Source organism: Chrysemys picta, chromosome 1 (genome assembly GCF_011386835.1).
Source record: "Chrysemys picta bellii isolate R12L10 chromosome 1, ASM1138683v2, whole genome shotgun sequence".
Lineage (NCBI taxonomy): Eukaryota > Metazoa > Chordata > Testudines > Emydidae > Chrysemys > Chrysemys picta.
This window is the reverse complement of record NC_088791.1, coordinates 30,041,043-30,060,399: the sequence shown is the minus strand read 5'-3', so window position 1 is coordinate 30,060,399 and position 19,357 is coordinate 30,041,043. Positions and strand designations below refer to the sequence as shown.

At 39.5% G+C, this 19,357-nt stretch overlaps 1 protein-coding gene across 3 annotated transcripts in view; it reads right to left on the bottom strand.

Annotated features, from left to right (window-relative positions):
• Nucleotides 1-5,499: 5,499 nt before the first annotated feature.
• Nucleotides 5,500-19,357, bottom strand: part of ERGIC2 (ERGIC and golgi 2) — a 45,265-nt gene continuing 31,407 nt past the window's right edge. For all 3 annotated transcript variants that reach the window (XM_065554209.1, XM_008178865.4, XM_008178864.4), the window contains 8 exons: nucleotides 19,142-19,243; nucleotides 17,519-17,614; nucleotides 15,597-15,652; nucleotides 14,370-14,468; nucleotides 12,850-12,947; nucleotides 8,294-8,456; nucleotides 6,106-6,179; nucleotides 5,500-5,694 (listed from right to left, as the gene is read on the bottom strand). In XM_065554209.1, coding sequence (XP_065410281.1) covers nucleotides 5,629-5,694; nucleotides 6,106-6,179; nucleotides 8,294-8,456; nucleotides 12,850-12,947; nucleotides 14,370-14,468; nucleotides 15,597-15,652; nucleotides 17,519-17,614; nucleotides 19,142-19,243 — 754 coding nt within the window. In that variant the 3' untranslated portion in view covers nucleotides 5,500-5,628. The remainder of the gene's footprint in view (nucleotides 5,695-6,105; nucleotides 6,180-8,293; nucleotides 8,457-12,849; nucleotides 12,948-14,369; nucleotides 14,469-15,596; nucleotides 15,653-17,518; nucleotides 17,615-19,141; nucleotides 19,244-19,357) is intronic.

The window sequence follows — 19,357 nt, the reverse complement described above, 5'->3', positions numbered from 1 at the left end:
GTCTGGAAAGGTTGAGAACCACTGGTCTACACTACTTGCAATTCTCAGCCTGCACCTCAGGTGCTGAGTCTGGAATGAAATGGTGCCAGTGAAAAAGGCAAGGTGTACACAGAGCCAAAGCAGTGGCTTAGCTCCCTCCTTGGCTAAGAAAACAATTCTTCCATTGCCAGCCATTGCTGTGCACAGAGCAGATTCTTCTATTCAAACAGCAAAGACCACTCACTCCAGTCATCTCGAGAATTTAAGATTAGACACACACCACCTTCAGGAGCTAGACAAGACCTCACTGAAAGAGAATAATCTGCCACCTCGGCCAAAAGGAGCTGGGAGTGCTATGGACTTGAAAAGAGAAGGAGCAACTAACCAGTCCTGCTGAACACAACGGCATTATTGACTAACTCAGGAGCCCCACGGACCCCTGCTGAAGCCAAAGGCCAAGTGCCATAATGCTAGACCCCTTGTGGGGCAAGTAGAGTTCCTTCAAAATGCACAATGTGTTCTTAAGAGTGGGTGGGGGGTGTCGAATACATATGTGCAATGATGTTTTGTCAAAATACCAAACTACTCCCAGGGCCCCAATACCAGGGCAGGAGCCAGCACTAAATGAATTTTGATGGAAGGGTCATTACATAAAAAAATAATATATGGAATAAACTACCAAGGCAAGACCAGGTGCACATAGTACAATTGTTCTCAAATATTTTCACACCGTGGAGTCTTTAAGGCAGAGACAAACCTCTTCATGGACACTTTCCCTCCCAATCAAACAATTTTGATCCCACATCTTCCAAGAAGCAGCTACACTGCTTGGTTGCATTAAAAAAAATATTAAGGAACTTAAATGCCATGGGTGTGACAGCTCAATTACATCCCCTTGCTTGGTACTTGCACTGCTTATTTCCTCTTCCTACATATAAGGCTTTATATTTTTTTAGTCCCAAAGCTTTCCTCTTTGCTTTCAGCCCCACTTCATGACACTTGAAAGTTTGGTCCTGTCCTCTGGTGCAGCTACTACCCCTCCAGAGTTGGTGTAGTATACAGAGAGCATCACAGCTGAGTTTATACCACAGAAATAGCTGTAACAGACAGAAAGACAATAAGCAGCCAGGTAGAGATGTGTTGGTGTTTTGAATCAGATGGTCAAGGTAGTCCCTGAAAATCCAAAGAGAATCCTGCACTGGGATACAGCTAAGAGAGAACATTACCTCTTGAGACTGAAATGCCTCACAGTTGTGACTGAGCACATCTGCAGAAGCAGCTCCACCTGGATGGGCTTCACACACCATCACTAGTCCATGAACATTGAGTGTGAGTGTGTGTGTACACACACACACACACTCCCAACATTACAAGGGGCTACCCAAGTACCCTCATCTAAACTCACGAATAAGGCAGTTTCGCTTGGATGATTTTCACACCAGTGCCCTCTACACAAGTAGGTGATTTTCTTAATTCCATCCCAGTAAATACGCCCCCCCCCCCGTTTCCTCTAGAAGAGTCTGACGCAGAATTTCTCTCTCTCTTATCCATGCACCCAAATTATCCCCTTCACTTTGCCTCCTCTGAGTCCAACCCTGTATTTGAAGCTACAAAGGCAAAGGAAGAAAGCAAAGTAGTAGCAGTAGTGAGACTCAGCATCAATTTAGCTGCAACAAGGGCAACCAGCCACCAGGCTGAACAATAAGGAAGTGAAACAAGCCACAGCCAGGAGGGGCTCAGAAAGGGTGGCTAGTAGGGTGACCAGATGTCCCAATTTTATAGGGACAGTCCCGATATTTGGGCCTCTCTCTTATATAGGCTCCTATTACCCCCCACCCCCGTCCCGATTTTTCACACTTGCTGTCTGGTCACCCTAGTGGCTAGTATATTGTATGGCTTATGTGGTATGGCACTAGAAGCCAAGAGGTGGGACAGATTAAGCTTTCCAAGGCAAGGAGGTTACAAGTGCAAATAAAGTTATAAAATGATCTTGGTGAAAGTCAAAAAGCAGCACAACACATCTAAAAGCAAAGCTCGAGCAGCCCAACAGCCTTAAAAGGAAACAAGCACTAAAATATTTGGTGGATGCTCGGGGCCTGAACGTTGAGACTCACGCCTGTGTCTGATCGTGGGTATGGTCATCCTGATTCTGACCTTCACGTTTCTCCCATGGACACATCATCTGTATTTTCTTTAAGGAATATGGTAGATGCCATTCCAGGTCAGATCACTTTTCCATCTAGACTCACATCCTGCCTCTGGCAGCCACCTAAGGCAGATGTGGAAAGGGATCTGATAACTTAACAGTCAGAAATATATATTATATCACAGTTTGTGCAAGGGCACGGAGGGGAAAGAAACAGAAATTTGTTCTTTACCCAGCTCATGATAAGTTTTCCCCGCCCAAGAATGATTGCAGCTAATGTACCTGCAGACTGTATTCATGTGTCCATTTTTTTATTCTTCCTATTTGCCTTGAAAAGAGCTCTATTTAACTATATCTTGCATAACGATCTTCCTTTTATCCATTGAAAATGTCTTGCCTTTTAAGTGCCCTCTGGTTCTAGTATTATGATACAAGATATGAACAGTCTCCCAACTGGCTTCATTGTACTGAATATATTTACTTGTATACTAATATATATATATATAGCTATAAATATAAATCTGCATTATTGCATCTTACTCTCTCTTTGCCTTCCCACATTTAATAGCCCTAACCAACATTTTCAGGAAGTTTTGGGGTGTCTATTTCTGGAAACTCAACCTTGTGTCCAATTTTTGGTTGGAGCTGTTGCTGTTCAGTACTGACTCCAGCTACACCGAGAGCTTACAATGGTGCAGCTCTGCTCTCTATGCTATGGGCTCTCTAATGTAGCTGTCCTAACACACTCAATTTCTAGAATGTTGTTATAACAGATTCTGAACTATTCTGTCTTCTGACCTCTTAGAACACAATGCAGTTTCTAGGTGGTGGGCACCTGAAAACCAACCATTCTGAGGGCTTTCAGATGCTTGGAGTATATGTCCAGTGTTTGTAGGAGGTTTCTAGCACCTGGGAGATGGGTTTAATTTGGACTCGATGATACTGTAATCCCAAAACATTCAAGTAACTGGAGAATTGGTCTGAAATCAGTAAAATGAATTTCAATAAAGACAAGTGCAAAGTTCTACACTTAGGAAGGAAAAATCAAATGCACAAATGCAAAGTGAGAAATAACTTGGTAGGCAGTTGTGGAGCTGAATAGGATCTGGGGGTTATAGTGGGTCTCAAATTGAGTATGAGTCAACAATGTGATAAATAAATAAATTAATGGAGATATCCTATCTCCTAGAACTAGAAGGGACCTTGAAAGGTCATTGAGTCCAGCCCCCTGCCTTCACTAGCAGGACCAAGTACTGATTTTGCCCCAGATCCCTAAGTGGCCCCCTCAAGAATTGAACTCACAACCCTTGGTTTAGCAGGCCAATGCTCAAACCACTGAGCTATCCCTCCCCCCCAGCTGCAGTGATGCAACTGCAAAAAAGGCTTATATTCTGGGTGTATTAACAGGAGTATCATATGTAAGATACAAGAGGCAATTGTCCTGCTGTACTTGGCACTGGTGAAGCGTCAGCTGGAGTACTGTTTCCAGTATTTGGGCACTACACTATGAACAATGTGGACAATCTGGAGAGCATTCAGCAGAGACCAGCAAAAACGTTGGTCATCAGAACCAGTGCAAGCAGAAGCAGGAGGGAGAACAGTCTGCTAGAGTGGCAGTGGCTGAAGACGCCGGCTTAAGGGAAGTTGGAGCTGAAGAACTTACAAAGAAATAAATTCAGAATGAATGACTCTCTGAATGGTTTAAATATTCCCTCCTGTGGATGTTTCCTTACACTTGTTTATGGTAACTGTCACCAACCATCACACTGTCCAAATACGCATTTTATATCTTTCTTTGGTCACAATCTTCCCTAAACTTGACTAATTCAAGCAAAGTTATATTTAAGATGCAACTTCACTAGTTTCCTGTCCAACCTACCTTCCAGAATACATACTGAACAACGCTAGCGTTCATGCTGTTCACTGGGAAGCCACCCTCTTACACTTAGCCCTACTTTTTTGCCCAGCTACACAAAGCAATGAAGCATTACAAGAAATTATTGTAATAAGCTGGCTTATGCTTGCAACCCTTCTGTACCTTCTTGCATCCACACAGAACAGCTGTCCAGGGTGTGGTTGCAAAGTTAGTTAGCTGCAACACTTGGTACAAGACCTTCAGTTCAGATCCAAATGAGTTGGTGCAGACTATAATGGCTTCACCCCAGTACGGACATGTAGCAACAAGCATGGCAGCTACAATGGTACAACTGCCTCTAACTCCATCCCACAATGCAGTGCCTCGTATCTGAAAGTTACCCCAAAAGCCCCTGCTCCTAGCAAAGGTGCTGGGCACTATATGATGGAATGCTCTGGTATCACAGTTGCAATTCAAGACTCATGTGAATGCACTAGATTGGTTCCACCAAGAACAGCGTTACTGTGTGGATGCACTACATGGTTGCAAGGACACGTGATGCACCATGCCACTTAATTCAGTCAGTGTGTGATGGTTTCCTTGCTTAAAGTAGCCAAGACCTTTGTTTCCCATCTCAGTCAGTTTTAATCTATGACAAAACTTTACCTCCGTCCTCAGATGAACTAGTTTCCTTAAATTTGGGACTTTTTCAATCAACCAAACAAACTATGCACAGGTTCTTCCCTTCCCACTCTTTATTTAATACTCTTCCGGACAATTCTCACAGCTTAGAGAGGCATTAGCTTTACAAAAATCAGGGTGGTACAAATCAGCCTATACTCTGTGTACTCAAACACCTTTTCAACAGTGACTTACTATTCCTGGTTCCTTGGCTCAAACTCTGAGAGAATCGGACTGTTGGCAAAAAGTGGCTGTGAGAAGAGAGACACAGAGAAAAGCCATATTCCCTGCTCTGCAGCACTTTTTCCTCTTGTAGATAGATGACGGTGCTACTGGAGAATGGCAGTGACTGCTGAAAGTGCTATGGCTCTGTCTCAGTCCCTGAGACCACTTCTATTTCAGGGTTTTCAATAGTGCCCCCCCCACCTCCATCAGCATAGTATCTAAGCCTTCTCTACCTACTCATTTAAAAAAAAAAAAAAAAAAATCTCATATCCCATTTCTGAAAACCTAGCAGCAAATCCTGGCTTCTTAAACTACAATTATCACAGCCACCCTTGCTTGCTGTACTGCACGGTGAACACTGCATGGGGCTCTCTCTGCATTCTGCATATGTGTTAGCTTTCATAGGTGTTTGCCTGACTTCACAGGCCTGGAATCCAGATCACTACACTGACACTTCAGTGCTGATGGCAGTTTTTGCAAAGACACTCAGTTTCACTGCAAATATTGTCTCTCTTCAGTAATGCTTCTGCTAGCTCAAGAAGAGGTTGGCTTCACGGGGCTTTCTGGCCTCCTTCGACTCCATGTGCACTTAAAAGAGACAAATTACACAGACTGTTTTTTTAAAAGGCTTGATTTTTGCTTCCCATGAGCACTGTCTCAACATATTGCACAATGTTTTCTTTATTATAAAAATTGTCTTCTGTATCAGGCAGAAAAAGAAAAAAAGTTTCCCAAGGAGGTGCTAATGCATACTGTTGTCTGTAATTAGAGGTAAGTGGTTGTTTATGTGGCCATCCGGAAGTAGGACCTAATCAAACAAACAAAACAAAAACATTAATATCTTGTTCAAGAACTTCATCCATTGCATTTGCTTTTTTTAAATACGCATTTCCTCCATTCTCTGCTTTTCTGTATCCTTAAATCCATAAAAGTGTGTGTGTTTTATCCCCTTAGGTAGTAGATTTTCCAGAGAACATCACTGTCCTCTTATTACAAATCTGGCTAAGGACCCATGTGTTCAAACTATTTTTAAAAACTTTTGAATATGCTCCTAATGAAATCAAGGGAAGTTTTACCATGGATTTAAATAGGAACAGGATTAGGTCCTACAGTTGTATTCTTTCATTACAGCTAGCTACCTTTTAAAATCTTTTACTTTGCTAGTACATAGTTGTTCTATTTCCTTAATTCCTATGATAAGAAAAGAAAATATTCTTACAGGTTTGTGAGAGCCCAGTTTGAAACGACAGCAGATAATTTCCACTATGAATCTTCCAATGCCATGTAAAATGCCTGTAATATCAAACAGGGTTTTGAGTTTTCAAAAGGAATAAAATGAGGACTGTGTAAAAAGAGGCTTCTGTAATGACAGCACCACTACATCAGGTTTAAACTTAAACTCTGTTCCAGTACAACTGATCACCATAGACGCACTGAAAAAAATAAAGTAACATTTTCTAAATATTTTTCATTTCCCCTAAACAAAGATTGCTATTTTGAAATGGAAACCACTCTTTTTTCCATGCAAATGTGACCTTAACAAAACCAATTTCATGTTAGAAAAGCACCAGGGAATTACGTTAATCAACAAGGAGACTTGCATTACTATTTCTTCATTGGCCTGGAGAAAACAAAAATCAAAAGCTTTGATTCAGACTGACCAGTTTATTACACCACCCACTTGAAAAAACTTGACAGGAAAACTCAGTTTCCCACAAGAAGCTGAAAACTGTTTTAACAAGTTTAGTTTTTAAATTGGACAGAAGACTATATGAACTTCACAATGGTCTTCCATGTCATTGGTCATGTGCTACACACATGCTGCCCCTTGAATGAATCAGAGATATGCTCTGAATAACCAAAAATCCCAAATCTGACTTCAAACCAGCCACCCCTACTGCAAGGGGCACAACTCTGATCCTTTGAGTCAGAGCTGTGATCTCTGAAGAGCTTACAGAGCTAATGAAGATATTCAATGAAACAACATGGGTTCTTTTGGCACCTGTAGACCGTGTAACATTAGCAGTGGTAATAGGAGTTAAAAGGATTTTTTTGTCACAGGAAGCAATCCAGAACCAAACAGCAATGCCAATCTAGCGAGGCTTTCTATAGCACTGCTCTAGGCACGTTTTATATTATGCTTTTCTCTCTATTTCTTTACAAGTGCCAATAAACTATTTTTTCATGTAAGGTAAATGGAATTGGGTTCAGAGATTGTTTGTTGGGCCAGCGGCTCGTTGATAAATCCAGAAACGTCACTCAAGCAAGGCAGGGAAAAAGTAAGTAACTGCCTGGGAACAAGATCGGGGGGGGGGGGGGGGGGGGGGAAGCGGGGTGGTGGTGGTGGTTTCAGGTAACAGGAAGGATGTGCCATTGTGTGGTTGGGGAAAACCAAACAACTGCTAGGTATCAAGCATGGTTACAAGCTCAAAGACTAAAGGTGATCAGAGACCACCGAAGCCATTATTAATTAATTACTTATGTAATTTGGCTGATGATTATGGGTTTTTTAAATTTCTCTAATTTCAAAATTAGAGGAACCTATATTTCTATGAGCGACTCATTTTCTCATTGGAACACAGTGTACTTTGTACAACCCTTCCACTAGACAAAGTGCTCTGAAGTGTTTTGATAATGGATAAAAGTATAGCCACCTAAAAGAATACAATGGCTTTTGCCCAGATTATGCTAATTCAGCATTAAACACTGTCAGCATAGACAAATATGTTTTGTGAGGCAAAAAGCATCCACTCAACAAGATAGTTAATGTTCACAGGTTAAAAGTGTCTCTGTTTCACCAGATTTAGTATAGAATAGGAAGATACTATCCTCAAATTAAAAGCAAGGGTCCCAACAATTCTTAGGCAAAGAGGAACCTGATTCTTTTTATGATTCATTATGGCCCTGGGTAATCAGTGAATTGAGATGCCTCTTCAGTTAAAGCTAGCTGTTTCTCTCAGGGGCCCAATCCTATGGTCCATTCAAGACTTACCAAGGGAAAAAACCTCATGATGCCTTTAATGAGAGTTTTACCTCAGTAAGTTTTGGGCAAGGTTAGCAGAATTAGGCCCGAACTACAGTATAGAGTCAGACAGGATATTAGAGGTCAGATCGGTTTGTATGAACTTCCAGAAGAGAATAAACTATGGTTTAGTTAGAAAAGAAAAGAAATGGCAAGTCCACCACAGACAACAGTGTACTGGGTGTTCTATACACAGTATTAGAAATTCATAGCATTCCATGCACAAACCAATATCTCACTCACTAGTTGTGAATGGCTACCTAATAGCTTATTGCATGAACTCACAAAACAAGTAGCGTAACCAGGGTGGCCACTAAATGTATGGTTTTAGTTCCTTAACCCTATCTACCTGGTAGGACTCAAGAAGGAATGCACTGATGGTTACCTGTAGTTGAGAAAATTCCACCGATAATACCACAGAGTCTTATTACGAACTGCCAAAAGGGCATGTGTTCTTCTGTTACTGTCACCATAAGTGAACTGATGTCATATTTCATGAATATCCCGGATACCCCATGGCTGCCAGCTGCGTGGTTAATCACTCTTTCCTGAGGGCAAAGGGAGAAACATACACAAGTTAGTAGTCTCACAGCAGTCACATGCACAGCAATATCTAATGGACATGGTTGACAAAGAGCAATTTGTTAGGACTGTCAGTAATCAACATGAGACAATAGAGCAACAAGGTGACACCTTTTAAAAGCCACACAATAACTAGATTTTGATCAAAGTAGGGATGAGATACCATTTTATACTTTAGACCTTTATGCTAGCAAGTCACTATTCACTTTCCTGTTTACTTGCCCTTTGTATTGCAAACCCTTGTTCAATACCAGTGACTAGTACTTGCCCTCGTTTTATTCTACAATAATTTACACGCTCCTCTCAGGATACAAGTTTACTTAATACATTTGTTTAAGGACCAAGTTTAAAACCAGATCATCCCTGTCCTTTATGCAGGTGTATGGGGTACAGATAGGGTATATAAGGGCAGCAGGGACTGCTTCCTTCCTGTGCCCCTGTAATTGCCTCAAGAAGGAAGGAAAAGACATAAGGGTCATGGCTTTGTCCCATTCCATGAAACAGGCCAAGTACACCAGGAGGAAGTGCAGCCTCGCAAACATCTCCCAGGATGCTCCAGCCTTGCACTGCCCCTAATACAGGGTTGGGCCATAAAGAAACATTCTAGCCTATAAGTGTTTTCTTCCCTTAAGTATGAAGCATCCAGGTGCACTTTAAACGTCACAACATGTAGGCGTTGTACCAACTTTACAGAGCGGCGAACTGAGGTGGCTGAGAAAGGTTATGGTCCAGGTCTTCAGAACCAGCCTCTAGACCTGGGTGCCTCATCTGAGACACATGGGCCCCATTTTCAGAGTTTCTGAGTAGCCACCACCTCAAATGAAGTCAAGAGGAGTTGCAGTTTTATTTATTAGATCCCTACATATGAATTTGGGTGCTGACCCTTCAACATCTAGGGCCCAATTTTCAGAGTTGCTACGCATCCACGGATTGTATGGTCTTCACTTGGAGCATGGCTGCTCAATACTTCTGAAAAATCAGGTTCATATATTTGAAAATTTTAACCCAACAGGTCTAAAGACAGGAATCCAAAATTACGGACCACTTTAGAAAATTCCACACTAAGTAATTGGATAGAAAAATCAAACAGTCAGCTATGTCAGAACTCATGGAAAAGGACTCAAAACTCCTCATTCCCAGTCCCTTGCTCTATCCACCAGACGAATCAGGTGTCCTTAATCACTTTTATAACTTCCTCAAATTTGTGAAAAACTCTTTTATACCGAGGGGCCCAGAACAGAGCAGACTATTCCTGACAATCTCACCAGGGCCATTTACAGGATACCTCTGACGTGTAGCCCAAAGACATTTGCTTTTCTGTTGGCATTCTGTGCTGCAAGGTCACATCTCTTTTGCGGGTTTCTTTTGGTATCATCACTTTCCAAGTTTGAATATCTGTGTTTCAATTTGTTTCTCCCAGATGTATTAGCTTGTACTCCCAAGTTGATTCTCATCTCATCTCTCTATGCTTCTTGTATATTATTTTTTACTGGCATAATACTCCCCAAATTCAGAATGTTCTTCAAAATTAACATGCTTCTAACTAGCCTCACCTTTCTGCCTCTCCCTGATCATTAAGATGGTCAAGTACAAAGCAGTTTAAAACCTAGGAATTCAAGTTCTTTTGAATGGTTTTGAAGAGAAAAGTCGTTGCATCAATCTGAAGTCATCCTGAAAAATTTGCTGCTATTTGCATGCTAGTGAGAGCTGTTGATAAAATAACCTGTCAGGTGGGAGCTGCTGAGGAAATGCACAGGCAGCAAAGAACTAATTCACTGAAGATATATTTAGCAATGAATACACTAAAGAAGTAAGCTACATAAGAAAAGAGAAAAACTAAACAGAAAGGCAATGTACCATGGAACAGTTTCATCCCATCTGAGAATTTAATACACGCCTTCCTTTTACTAAAGAGCATCAGTATAATGGAAACTCAGAATCACAGACCACTGATTGAAAAATTCAGACCTCTCATCTTTCTCCAGTAAGTTCAGTTGACGTGTATAACCATGTTATATTTATGATATACAGTTACTGTTTGTTACCAAACCGAAGTACGAGAATGCCAGCTTCATAGATCCATTTATAAACTACATACAAAGAGCTTTTATTAATTGCAACACTTACAAACCAATATCACAGAAGAAACCCATACGTACTTGCATAAGTTCAGAACCAACAGGCTGTATTAAGCAATAAGGACAGATGCCGACAGACTTTATTAGGCATTTTAAAAAAAGAAAAAGCTGGATGGAGGCAGTTATGGTAAGTATGCAGAGCCAAGGATGCATTAACAATAGTTGGTTCTTTTCTGAATGCTATAGACAGCCTGACTGTTATTCTAAAGCCACTTTAAAGAGAAAAACAATCTTTCTTGGGGGCATTTTGGTCTAATATTTCTACTTCCAGCTGTTGCAGAGGGTTTAAGTGCTGGTTCCTAGCAATACCAGTTACTTCAGTTGAGCTACAACACTTTACAGCAGTTGTAAAGTGTTGTAGCTACTATAAGTAGAAAAGTGGAGCTATGTGGTACAGGTATTGGTTATCGCTCAGGCCTTGTCTACAGTAATACAATTTAACATATTCAAACAATTTTTCAAACAACAGCATTAACATTACTTTAACCATGGCTTTGTAGTCACCATAGACAAGGACAAGTTATGTTCCCCACTGTATCTGCTACTGATGTTATTAGGCCCTACAGAGGCCAGGTTTTAATCATGACGAGTTGGCACAATGTGGATCCTGGGTTTTTCAATCCCTGGACACATTCTGTAGTCTGCTACAACAACACTTACACGCTACACAATTTTTCTCTGAAAAACTGATCTCTCTCTAATAGCCTTTCTCAGCCCATTTGTTAATTTAAAAGAAAAACTATACTGTTAACAGGCAGGCTTGCCTGGTGAGACATATCATTGTAATCCCACCCACAACCTCAGTTATTCATAAAGACTTCCTTCTAGGAACTTATGATTCAGTAGCATCTTTCAGACCAACTGAATCCCCAAAAGTTTTACAGAGTTCAAGAACTCACTACTACTACTAAAATAAATAAAATTTCCTAGCAGAAAGTGAGAGAAAGGAGGTACAGGAAGAAAAGCTGGGATGTAAAGTGAGATGGAAAATCAACCAGGTGGAGAGATTTAGTAAAACTGTTCCAGATGGCAGGGCCTTGAAAGGAGCAGTGAGATTGTCTTGCAGAGGAATGGCAAAATGCTAGATGAGCAGGAGGAGTGAGGAAACTGAAATGTATCTTGCACGATCCAGATCACTGATTATGTGTCTCTTTTTGTCCTGTTTTGAGTTCAATTCTCTACAGAATAATCTCCGCACCCTTTTTTTCCCCCCAATATCTTTAACATCCCACTGCTGAATTAAAAAAACAAAAACAAAAACTCCTTTTTCTCCCCCTTTGATAACGCAGCAAAAACAATTGTCCATGAAGCATAGCATAATGCTCCCAATGCAAAATGAAGGCTGTGAGGAAACACTGGATTGTAGAATAATCAATTTCATACAAGTTACATTTAAGTGAATGATCATTACTATTCAATTTTTTTGAAGCGCAGTATCCCTTGCCTGCCTTTCATAGTTCAGCTTTTAAAAGAGCTGTTCCTTCGGCTTGCAAATATCAAGATCAACCCGAGTTCAACCACTGACTAGGGAAATGATAATGAGACAGGTGTAACGGGAGTATATTAGAATGCTTTTTTCTTATTTACATCAGTCTTTAAACATTCGCATGTCAGAATTTGGCAAGGAGTAGACTGCAGTAACTAATAGCTGGGTTTCCCCTTTTACAGATTTGGAATTTATAACAAACACCAAATCTAAAGATAATAGAAGTTTGACAATCAAGAGACTGGGTGATTAACAGTAGGAGCCTCACCAAATGCAAATCAAAATAGCTGGGAGGCAAAGAACAGTAGCGTTCTGTACCCTCCGGTTCTTCAATCCAACAGGAGTTGGATAAGAGGACTAGAGATGGATAAAGTATTTATCACACAAGCATATTAGAATAATTTATGGGAAACGGTTTTCATTATTAGCCTCAAATGAAGTAAGCAAGGGTGGTTACTAATCATTAAATCTAACATTGGGACCCAGGATTTTTGGATGCGAGATGCTAATGCAAATAACTGAACATGTGTTGCCACATACATATATTTTACATTCAGCATAACATCACTGACAAATATCCCAACATATCCTGGAGTATTTTAGTAAACTGACCCTGCTTGAAGAGTCTTTAAAAGCAAAAACCAATCAAGTCTCAGTTTTCCCATCTAGCTTTGACAAGTACAAACACACTAAAACAAAACCTTTTCTTTGGGTTGGTTTCTAACTGGGACTTACCCTTTCTGTCACGGAAAACTGGTGAGTTTCTGCTGAAATTTTATACGTATGGAGTTTTGTTGGCACGACTGTGATAAAATATTGGAACATCTGGTTGTCTAAAACAAAACAAATCTTACTATTGAATTAACACTAATTATAGGATAAAAATCATTTGAGAGAGATATTCAGCTGTTAAACAAGTATTTTTCTGAAAAGACCATTAAGAATATTAGCTATTAAGCTCTGTCTACCCTGGGGGCAATTTCAAAAGAAGTCCCACTGTGGACAACCCTGATTTGGCTCCATCAATGTTAATTTTGAGGGTTAGACCCTAGGACAAATTTTTGCACATGCCAGACTTCACACATTGTGAGTAGTCCCACTGAAGTCAATAGGACAGTTCAGTGTATGAAGTTTAGCATGTGCATAAATCTTTCCAGGGCCCTATTGTAGACAAGCCACAGGCTGCCACTGCTGTTTTAACCACCATCTCATGTAACCCTGCACACAGAAGTAGGGGCTATGACAGTGGTTTCAAAATGGTGGCTGAAGCCAACGGTTTGTCTATGCAAGTTCTTCCAGTGTTCCTAACACTAGTGGGACTGCATTGACTGGATTTTCAGAAAGTTTCCGTAGAGGAGACAGTTCATTAGAGAACTCAAGAGTAGACAATCAGCATTTTGTAATGTATTTGTAATACAATCCCTCTTAATTCAACATCCTAGCAGAACAAACTACCAAACAACTGAAATGATAATTTCAAGTGAAATGGTATTTCAAATCAGCAAAGTAACATCAGTTGATCTGCTGTCTGATCAAGGTCTGTGGGTCTAAGGTTTTGAAGTTTTTTAGCATATTAAAATATTCATGTCGCACAAATAAGAAATTCCATTTCTTTTCAATAGTTTGGTAAGTAATCTTACCAGTGACATTACAATAATACTTGGTTACTCTAAAATACAAAACACATTGAAAGAGTTCAATATGTTTTAATTGTCAATGAATGTGGTAGACAGTGATTAATCCTCACAGCCCCTCTGAGAGGTAGATATTAGCCTCAATTTATAAACGAGGAAATTTAAATGACTTGCCAGTGACCACACAGTGAGTTGGTGACAGAGATAGGAACAGAACCTAGGAATCCTGAATCTCAGTCCTACAGTCTAACCACTAGACAGTCTCCTCCGTGAGGACACTTGGCTCTGCAAGTCCAAGTTGTAACATACAGCTGTGAAACTTTTGGGAATTTGTCCATATAGGTGAGTGCTCACCCATAATGTAAAGACAGTACATTTGTATGTGCAACTACAAATCAACATCAGAAGTAACAATGGAGTAGCAAAGTCCTGTTAAAAAAAGATTACACCATGAATGATGCAGGATAAATAAAAAGAGTAACTAAATGATGCATTCCTTATTTACCATAATGTGCCATTTGTCAATAGCAGAATTCAAGAAAAATGCTAATATTTTTAAGCTAAGAATTAAAAGAGCAGCATCTCAGATACTAAATTATTTTTCCATCATGAAACACTTACGATCTGATGCAATTTTTTCTGTCCCATCCAAAGGATTAATAATTCCTGGAATGAGCTCTCCAAAAGACAAGTGATCTATTCTATGAGAGAAGTTGTATGCTGAAAGACAACACACAAGAACCACCAAATGTAAGGGGTTTATTTTGGTGAAATATGAAAAAAAAAATTACATTTCACACACACACACACACACACACACACACACACACAAATAGGAAAGGCATCAATTGGAATATTTAATGCCATTAGGATGGATATAAAACGTTATCAGGATTTGCACTTTTGTAAATATTTCCACAAATCCAAATGTGTATTTATTATAAGCAAAGCTTGCTTTACTGGCATCATCCATATTTAAAAATATGTATGTTCAATTTTAACTCAGGACTTCCCCCCATTTTTATAGGCAATATAACGTAGATCAAAATGTACAGGCATTTGCAACAGCCCAAGAGTTATAGGGCCAAGAAGCAGCCAAGGAAACCTAGAATTACTCTACAGTTCACATTTCAGGCTGACCAAAAGTGTTGGAAAGATTAAATTGTTTTATTGATTAATTGCACAAACCTAATAATGCAACAATAATTTTATTAATTTAGTTCCTAATCCTGAAAAGATTTATGCACATGATTAATTGCAATGGGAATACACACATGTAAAATTAAATTCACATGGAAGCCTTTGCAGGATTGGAGGCTTAAACAGTAAAGAGTCAGGAAGCAAAGCTAAGTTGTCACAGTAACACTCACTCACTCTCTCTCTCTCTCTCACACACACACACACACAAACAATACATTCAGCAGCCTGTCTAGTAATCAAAACACTGAAATAATGCTTTGAGGTCAGAAATTTTAAACTTTTTATAGTCTAAATATTGCAGGGGAACAAGCTCTCTGAAAAATACGGATTATTATACAGTACTTTTGAATTCCAAGATATACTATTATAACATGCTTTTTATTGTTATTTACATATTATTTTATATATAGTTTTACATTATGACTGTTACACCATCAGCATAAACATATAGACTGTGAATGTCAAATGCGTGAAAAGATTTAAGTCACTTTATAATATAATATCCTGAAGTGTATTCTCTGTTTTCTTTTACAATGCAAATCGCTCAACTAGAATATCTCAGTAATAGTACATGTCTAATGTCCAAATCAGTAGCTAGGAGATGCTATGAACCAATAGTGTTTTTGAAAGAGGACAGTAAAAGCTTACAATCGTGGCTCACAAGGGCTGCCAAGTGTGCATGGCCTCGGGGATGAGGAATTGCCCTAAAGAAAGCAAAAACATGTTTTATAAAGCAATGGTTTAATGAACACTTATAAGAAATTGGGGTTTCCATAAAGCAAATCAGCAGTTTTCCCTTGATTTCAATAAAATAGCTCTTTATAATGGGCATTGATATTTTCATTGGTTGTCTGTACCGAGCAACAGAGTAACACCTGAAGACACAGTAAGCTTATGAAAATCCTCCAATACACACAAAAAGTTATTTTTAGAAATGCCAATAGGTTTTGTCTAGCCAGAGAGCTGCAAGGCGAAAAGCTGTCAAATCCTGGCATGGTCCAAATACAGTACAAGACCAACCATATAACAGCTCAAGTCGCCAATGGTTAATATGGGCTTCCCTGCACTTGCCTTGTGACTAGGCAGATTATCAGTTTCATCTGTGGGACTCTCTAGTATGCGCATTGGGAGAAGTTGGAAGAGCAGGAGGAAAGAGAAGGAAAACAAAGGGAGCACCATCATCACACTGGGAAAGGACCAGTATGGACTGGAAAACTGGCACACTTCCCCAACCCCTCTTCACACTCAAAAAGTTTTACTTCTAGGCTTGCTTTTACTACCTTATGACCAAGTGTAAGGTTTACCCCTAACAGAATTAAAGAAATCTTCCTTCACCGTTCAGACATTAAAAGTGACTATCCTAAGCAGATGCATTTTGGAGAAATGGAAGATGAGATAAAAGATCAGGCAGTAGAAGGCTACAATAATCAAGGCAAGACACGACCAGAAGGAAGGAAGCAACAGAACTTAGCAAGACCATAGATATGAAAGGGATGAGAAAGAAGACAGGTTACACTGGGATGCAGAAAGGACAGAAGAGATGGCAATGGAGATAGAGTAGAGCTTCAATTTTGGACAGATTCAGCTTGAGAAGACAGCTGGACACCTAACAACATATGTCAGAGAGGTAATTTTGAGACACAAGACTAAACAGAGGTGTAGGTTTGGGATTCACTCTAGCAGAGATGGTAGTTGAAACCACAAGAGGACATACAGTTATAGAGTGGGTCCACAGAGTGAGAAGAGGAGGTTTTGCAACTCTTAGGGATGTCAGACAGGGATAGAGAAAAGAATGAGGAGCTGTTTAAGGAGATATGTAGATGCTGAAAGAACAGTCGGCAAAGCAGCAGAAGAATTAGAGCACAGGCCAAGAAAGGGTCATTGCAGAAACCACACATGGCATGTGAACATGACACCTCTAGCCTTGCTAGTGCACAATGATCTGGCTTGGTTACAGGCATACATTTCCAATACAGATTTCTAGTTTAAAGTGCTTACGAGACAACATGATTACAGAAGCATGTCAGGAAACTGTGATCCACATTTAGTCATGACTCACTAACATGCTTCTATAACTATATTATCTCATCCATACAACTAACAAAAATCTGTGCTGGAAAACATATGCCCTTTACTATGACAGACAACTCTGCTCTCGAACGGTTGGAGATATAGTAAGGTTGGGCCCACTTAGATAACAGGCAAGTACTAGCATTCTAGAAGTATTAGCTGCCACTTTATCACACATTAACAAAAGGCACTAGTTCATCTAATTAGCTGTAAGGGTTCAATTTACGGATATGTGACAACATTGCTGAACACAGGAGAAGCAGCTACTTCAGCAGACATATCAAAAAGTTCCATAGTTCATGTTGACTATAACCAGACATGAAGAAATTTGATGTTTGAAATGAGAGATACCAGATGAAAAATATGACCAGAAAGGGAATCTGTATTATGATAAAAGCAGCTAACTAGGCAAAAGTGAGCCAAAGAAAGTTTTTTGCTTAACTACACACACATCTGTCTTGGTCAATTTGTGGTATATTCAGTAAGTGAAAAGAACATACTTGCCCACAGTTATGTGAAAGTTTCCTGCCACTTTATTGACATATAGATGACCATGAATTCTGCATGCATCTGGAGGCAGTAATGAATTATCCTCCCTGTTTGAACAAGAAACAGGGAAACAGCTCAAAACACAGTAATTGAGATTATTTTATATGTAGGTGAAAAAACAGCATCAACGTAAAGTTTAGAAACCCACATTCTTTTGCCATGGAAAATAAACCTTCTGATACAACCTAGATATTCAGAAAAGGGAAAATAAACTGTAATTACAAACTATGAGCTTTAAAACATCTGGACTTCTATGTTAACAAGCACATTTTATAGTAGATTAAGCACACAAAAGTTACACACCCCCATCGAGAGGAAAACAAATTAAGAGTAGCTCATTTTATAAACATTATCCTGGCCAGCCTGATGTCACTCAGAGTTTCAACACATCACTCAAATGTTCAAGACTCCTAGGGGATGAGGCTAATCAAATGGACAAGAACTGGAACAATTACAGAGAAGACTCTCGCAGGCCCTAGGGATATCTGCCACCTCATGAAACACTTTTCAGCAACTCAGATTGAAAATGGTTTGTTCAGGTAATGCAGCTGTACTACCCGGACGAACAGCACAAAACATTTTTTTTAAAAACAGTTGCCGAAAGCTAAGTAATGACTGTCTCAAGATAAGTTTTCAACATCTGTTTTTAAGAAGTGTTGCCCCGCTCACATTTGCTGGTATAAACAGGTCACCTGAAATAGTTTCCAGATCTGCTTCTGAAAATAGTTTGTTAAAACAGCCCAAAGTGTAGTTTAAATGCTGCCCCAGAAGATAATGAAACGGGAGCATCACTTCTGAGCACTCTTCAGCAGTGGCCTAAGGCGAAAGAATACAGTTGATCCCCAGACATGGGAAAGGAGACCACGGTGTAGTAACTATGGGAGGGAGCATTTATTGGTATTGGAAAAGGAGAAACTTTTTTTTTTTTTAATTTACACCAATTAAGGGCAGGCACAGTAAGTTTTCTATACATTATTTAAATGACTTTTAATTAAAGAAAAAATTCATGTGTGTTATTGATTTAATATTTTTTTATTTATATTAGAAATGCAAGTGCCCAATAAAGCAGGTTAAAAACCAGTAAACCCTGTCGATGACTGAAATGAAAGAACTGAAACAGAGGACTCTGAAATTGTTTTAGAAAGGTAGTTCATCAAAATAAGTCGATAATTTGTTTAAAATATTCTAAAATATTGTGTAACTAATTTTACGCAGCATTAACATGACTGGTAAGTGATAGTCTTGACTCTCGTGGGGTGCTGATCATCATAAAAACGCTAAAGAAATACAAATGGATTCATATAAAAAAGTAACAACCTTTCTGGCAAGCGTTTGCTGGCACACTAAGGATGTAAGTAAAATACAATCCAGTTCAGAATGTTATTGATTTCTTCACAACCCAGACCAGCAAGTCTCTAAAACATTAAGACAAAGGCTTTGGATTCAGGGAAACCTGAAGCAAGGGAAAGACATTCAAGTCCCTTCACCATTATAACTTTGCTTTCCTTAATTCATTTTTGAAGACAATCAGTCATGAGAGAGTGAAATCAGCTGCATGCAACAATTTCTCTCACCTTGGTGGCAGTGCTGTTGAAGCACTTTTAAAAGCACTTTTGAATATCACATCTTGAAGGGAGTGTTCTTCCTGCAGCCTACTCTGAATTAACTGTAGCATCCTAAAGATCACACAGATGAGTAAAGTAAGTGGGAATGCATGCAACAGAGTAACAGAAAATAAATTCATAGTTACCATCAGGTACATTAGTTACATAGTATAAAACCACTCAATT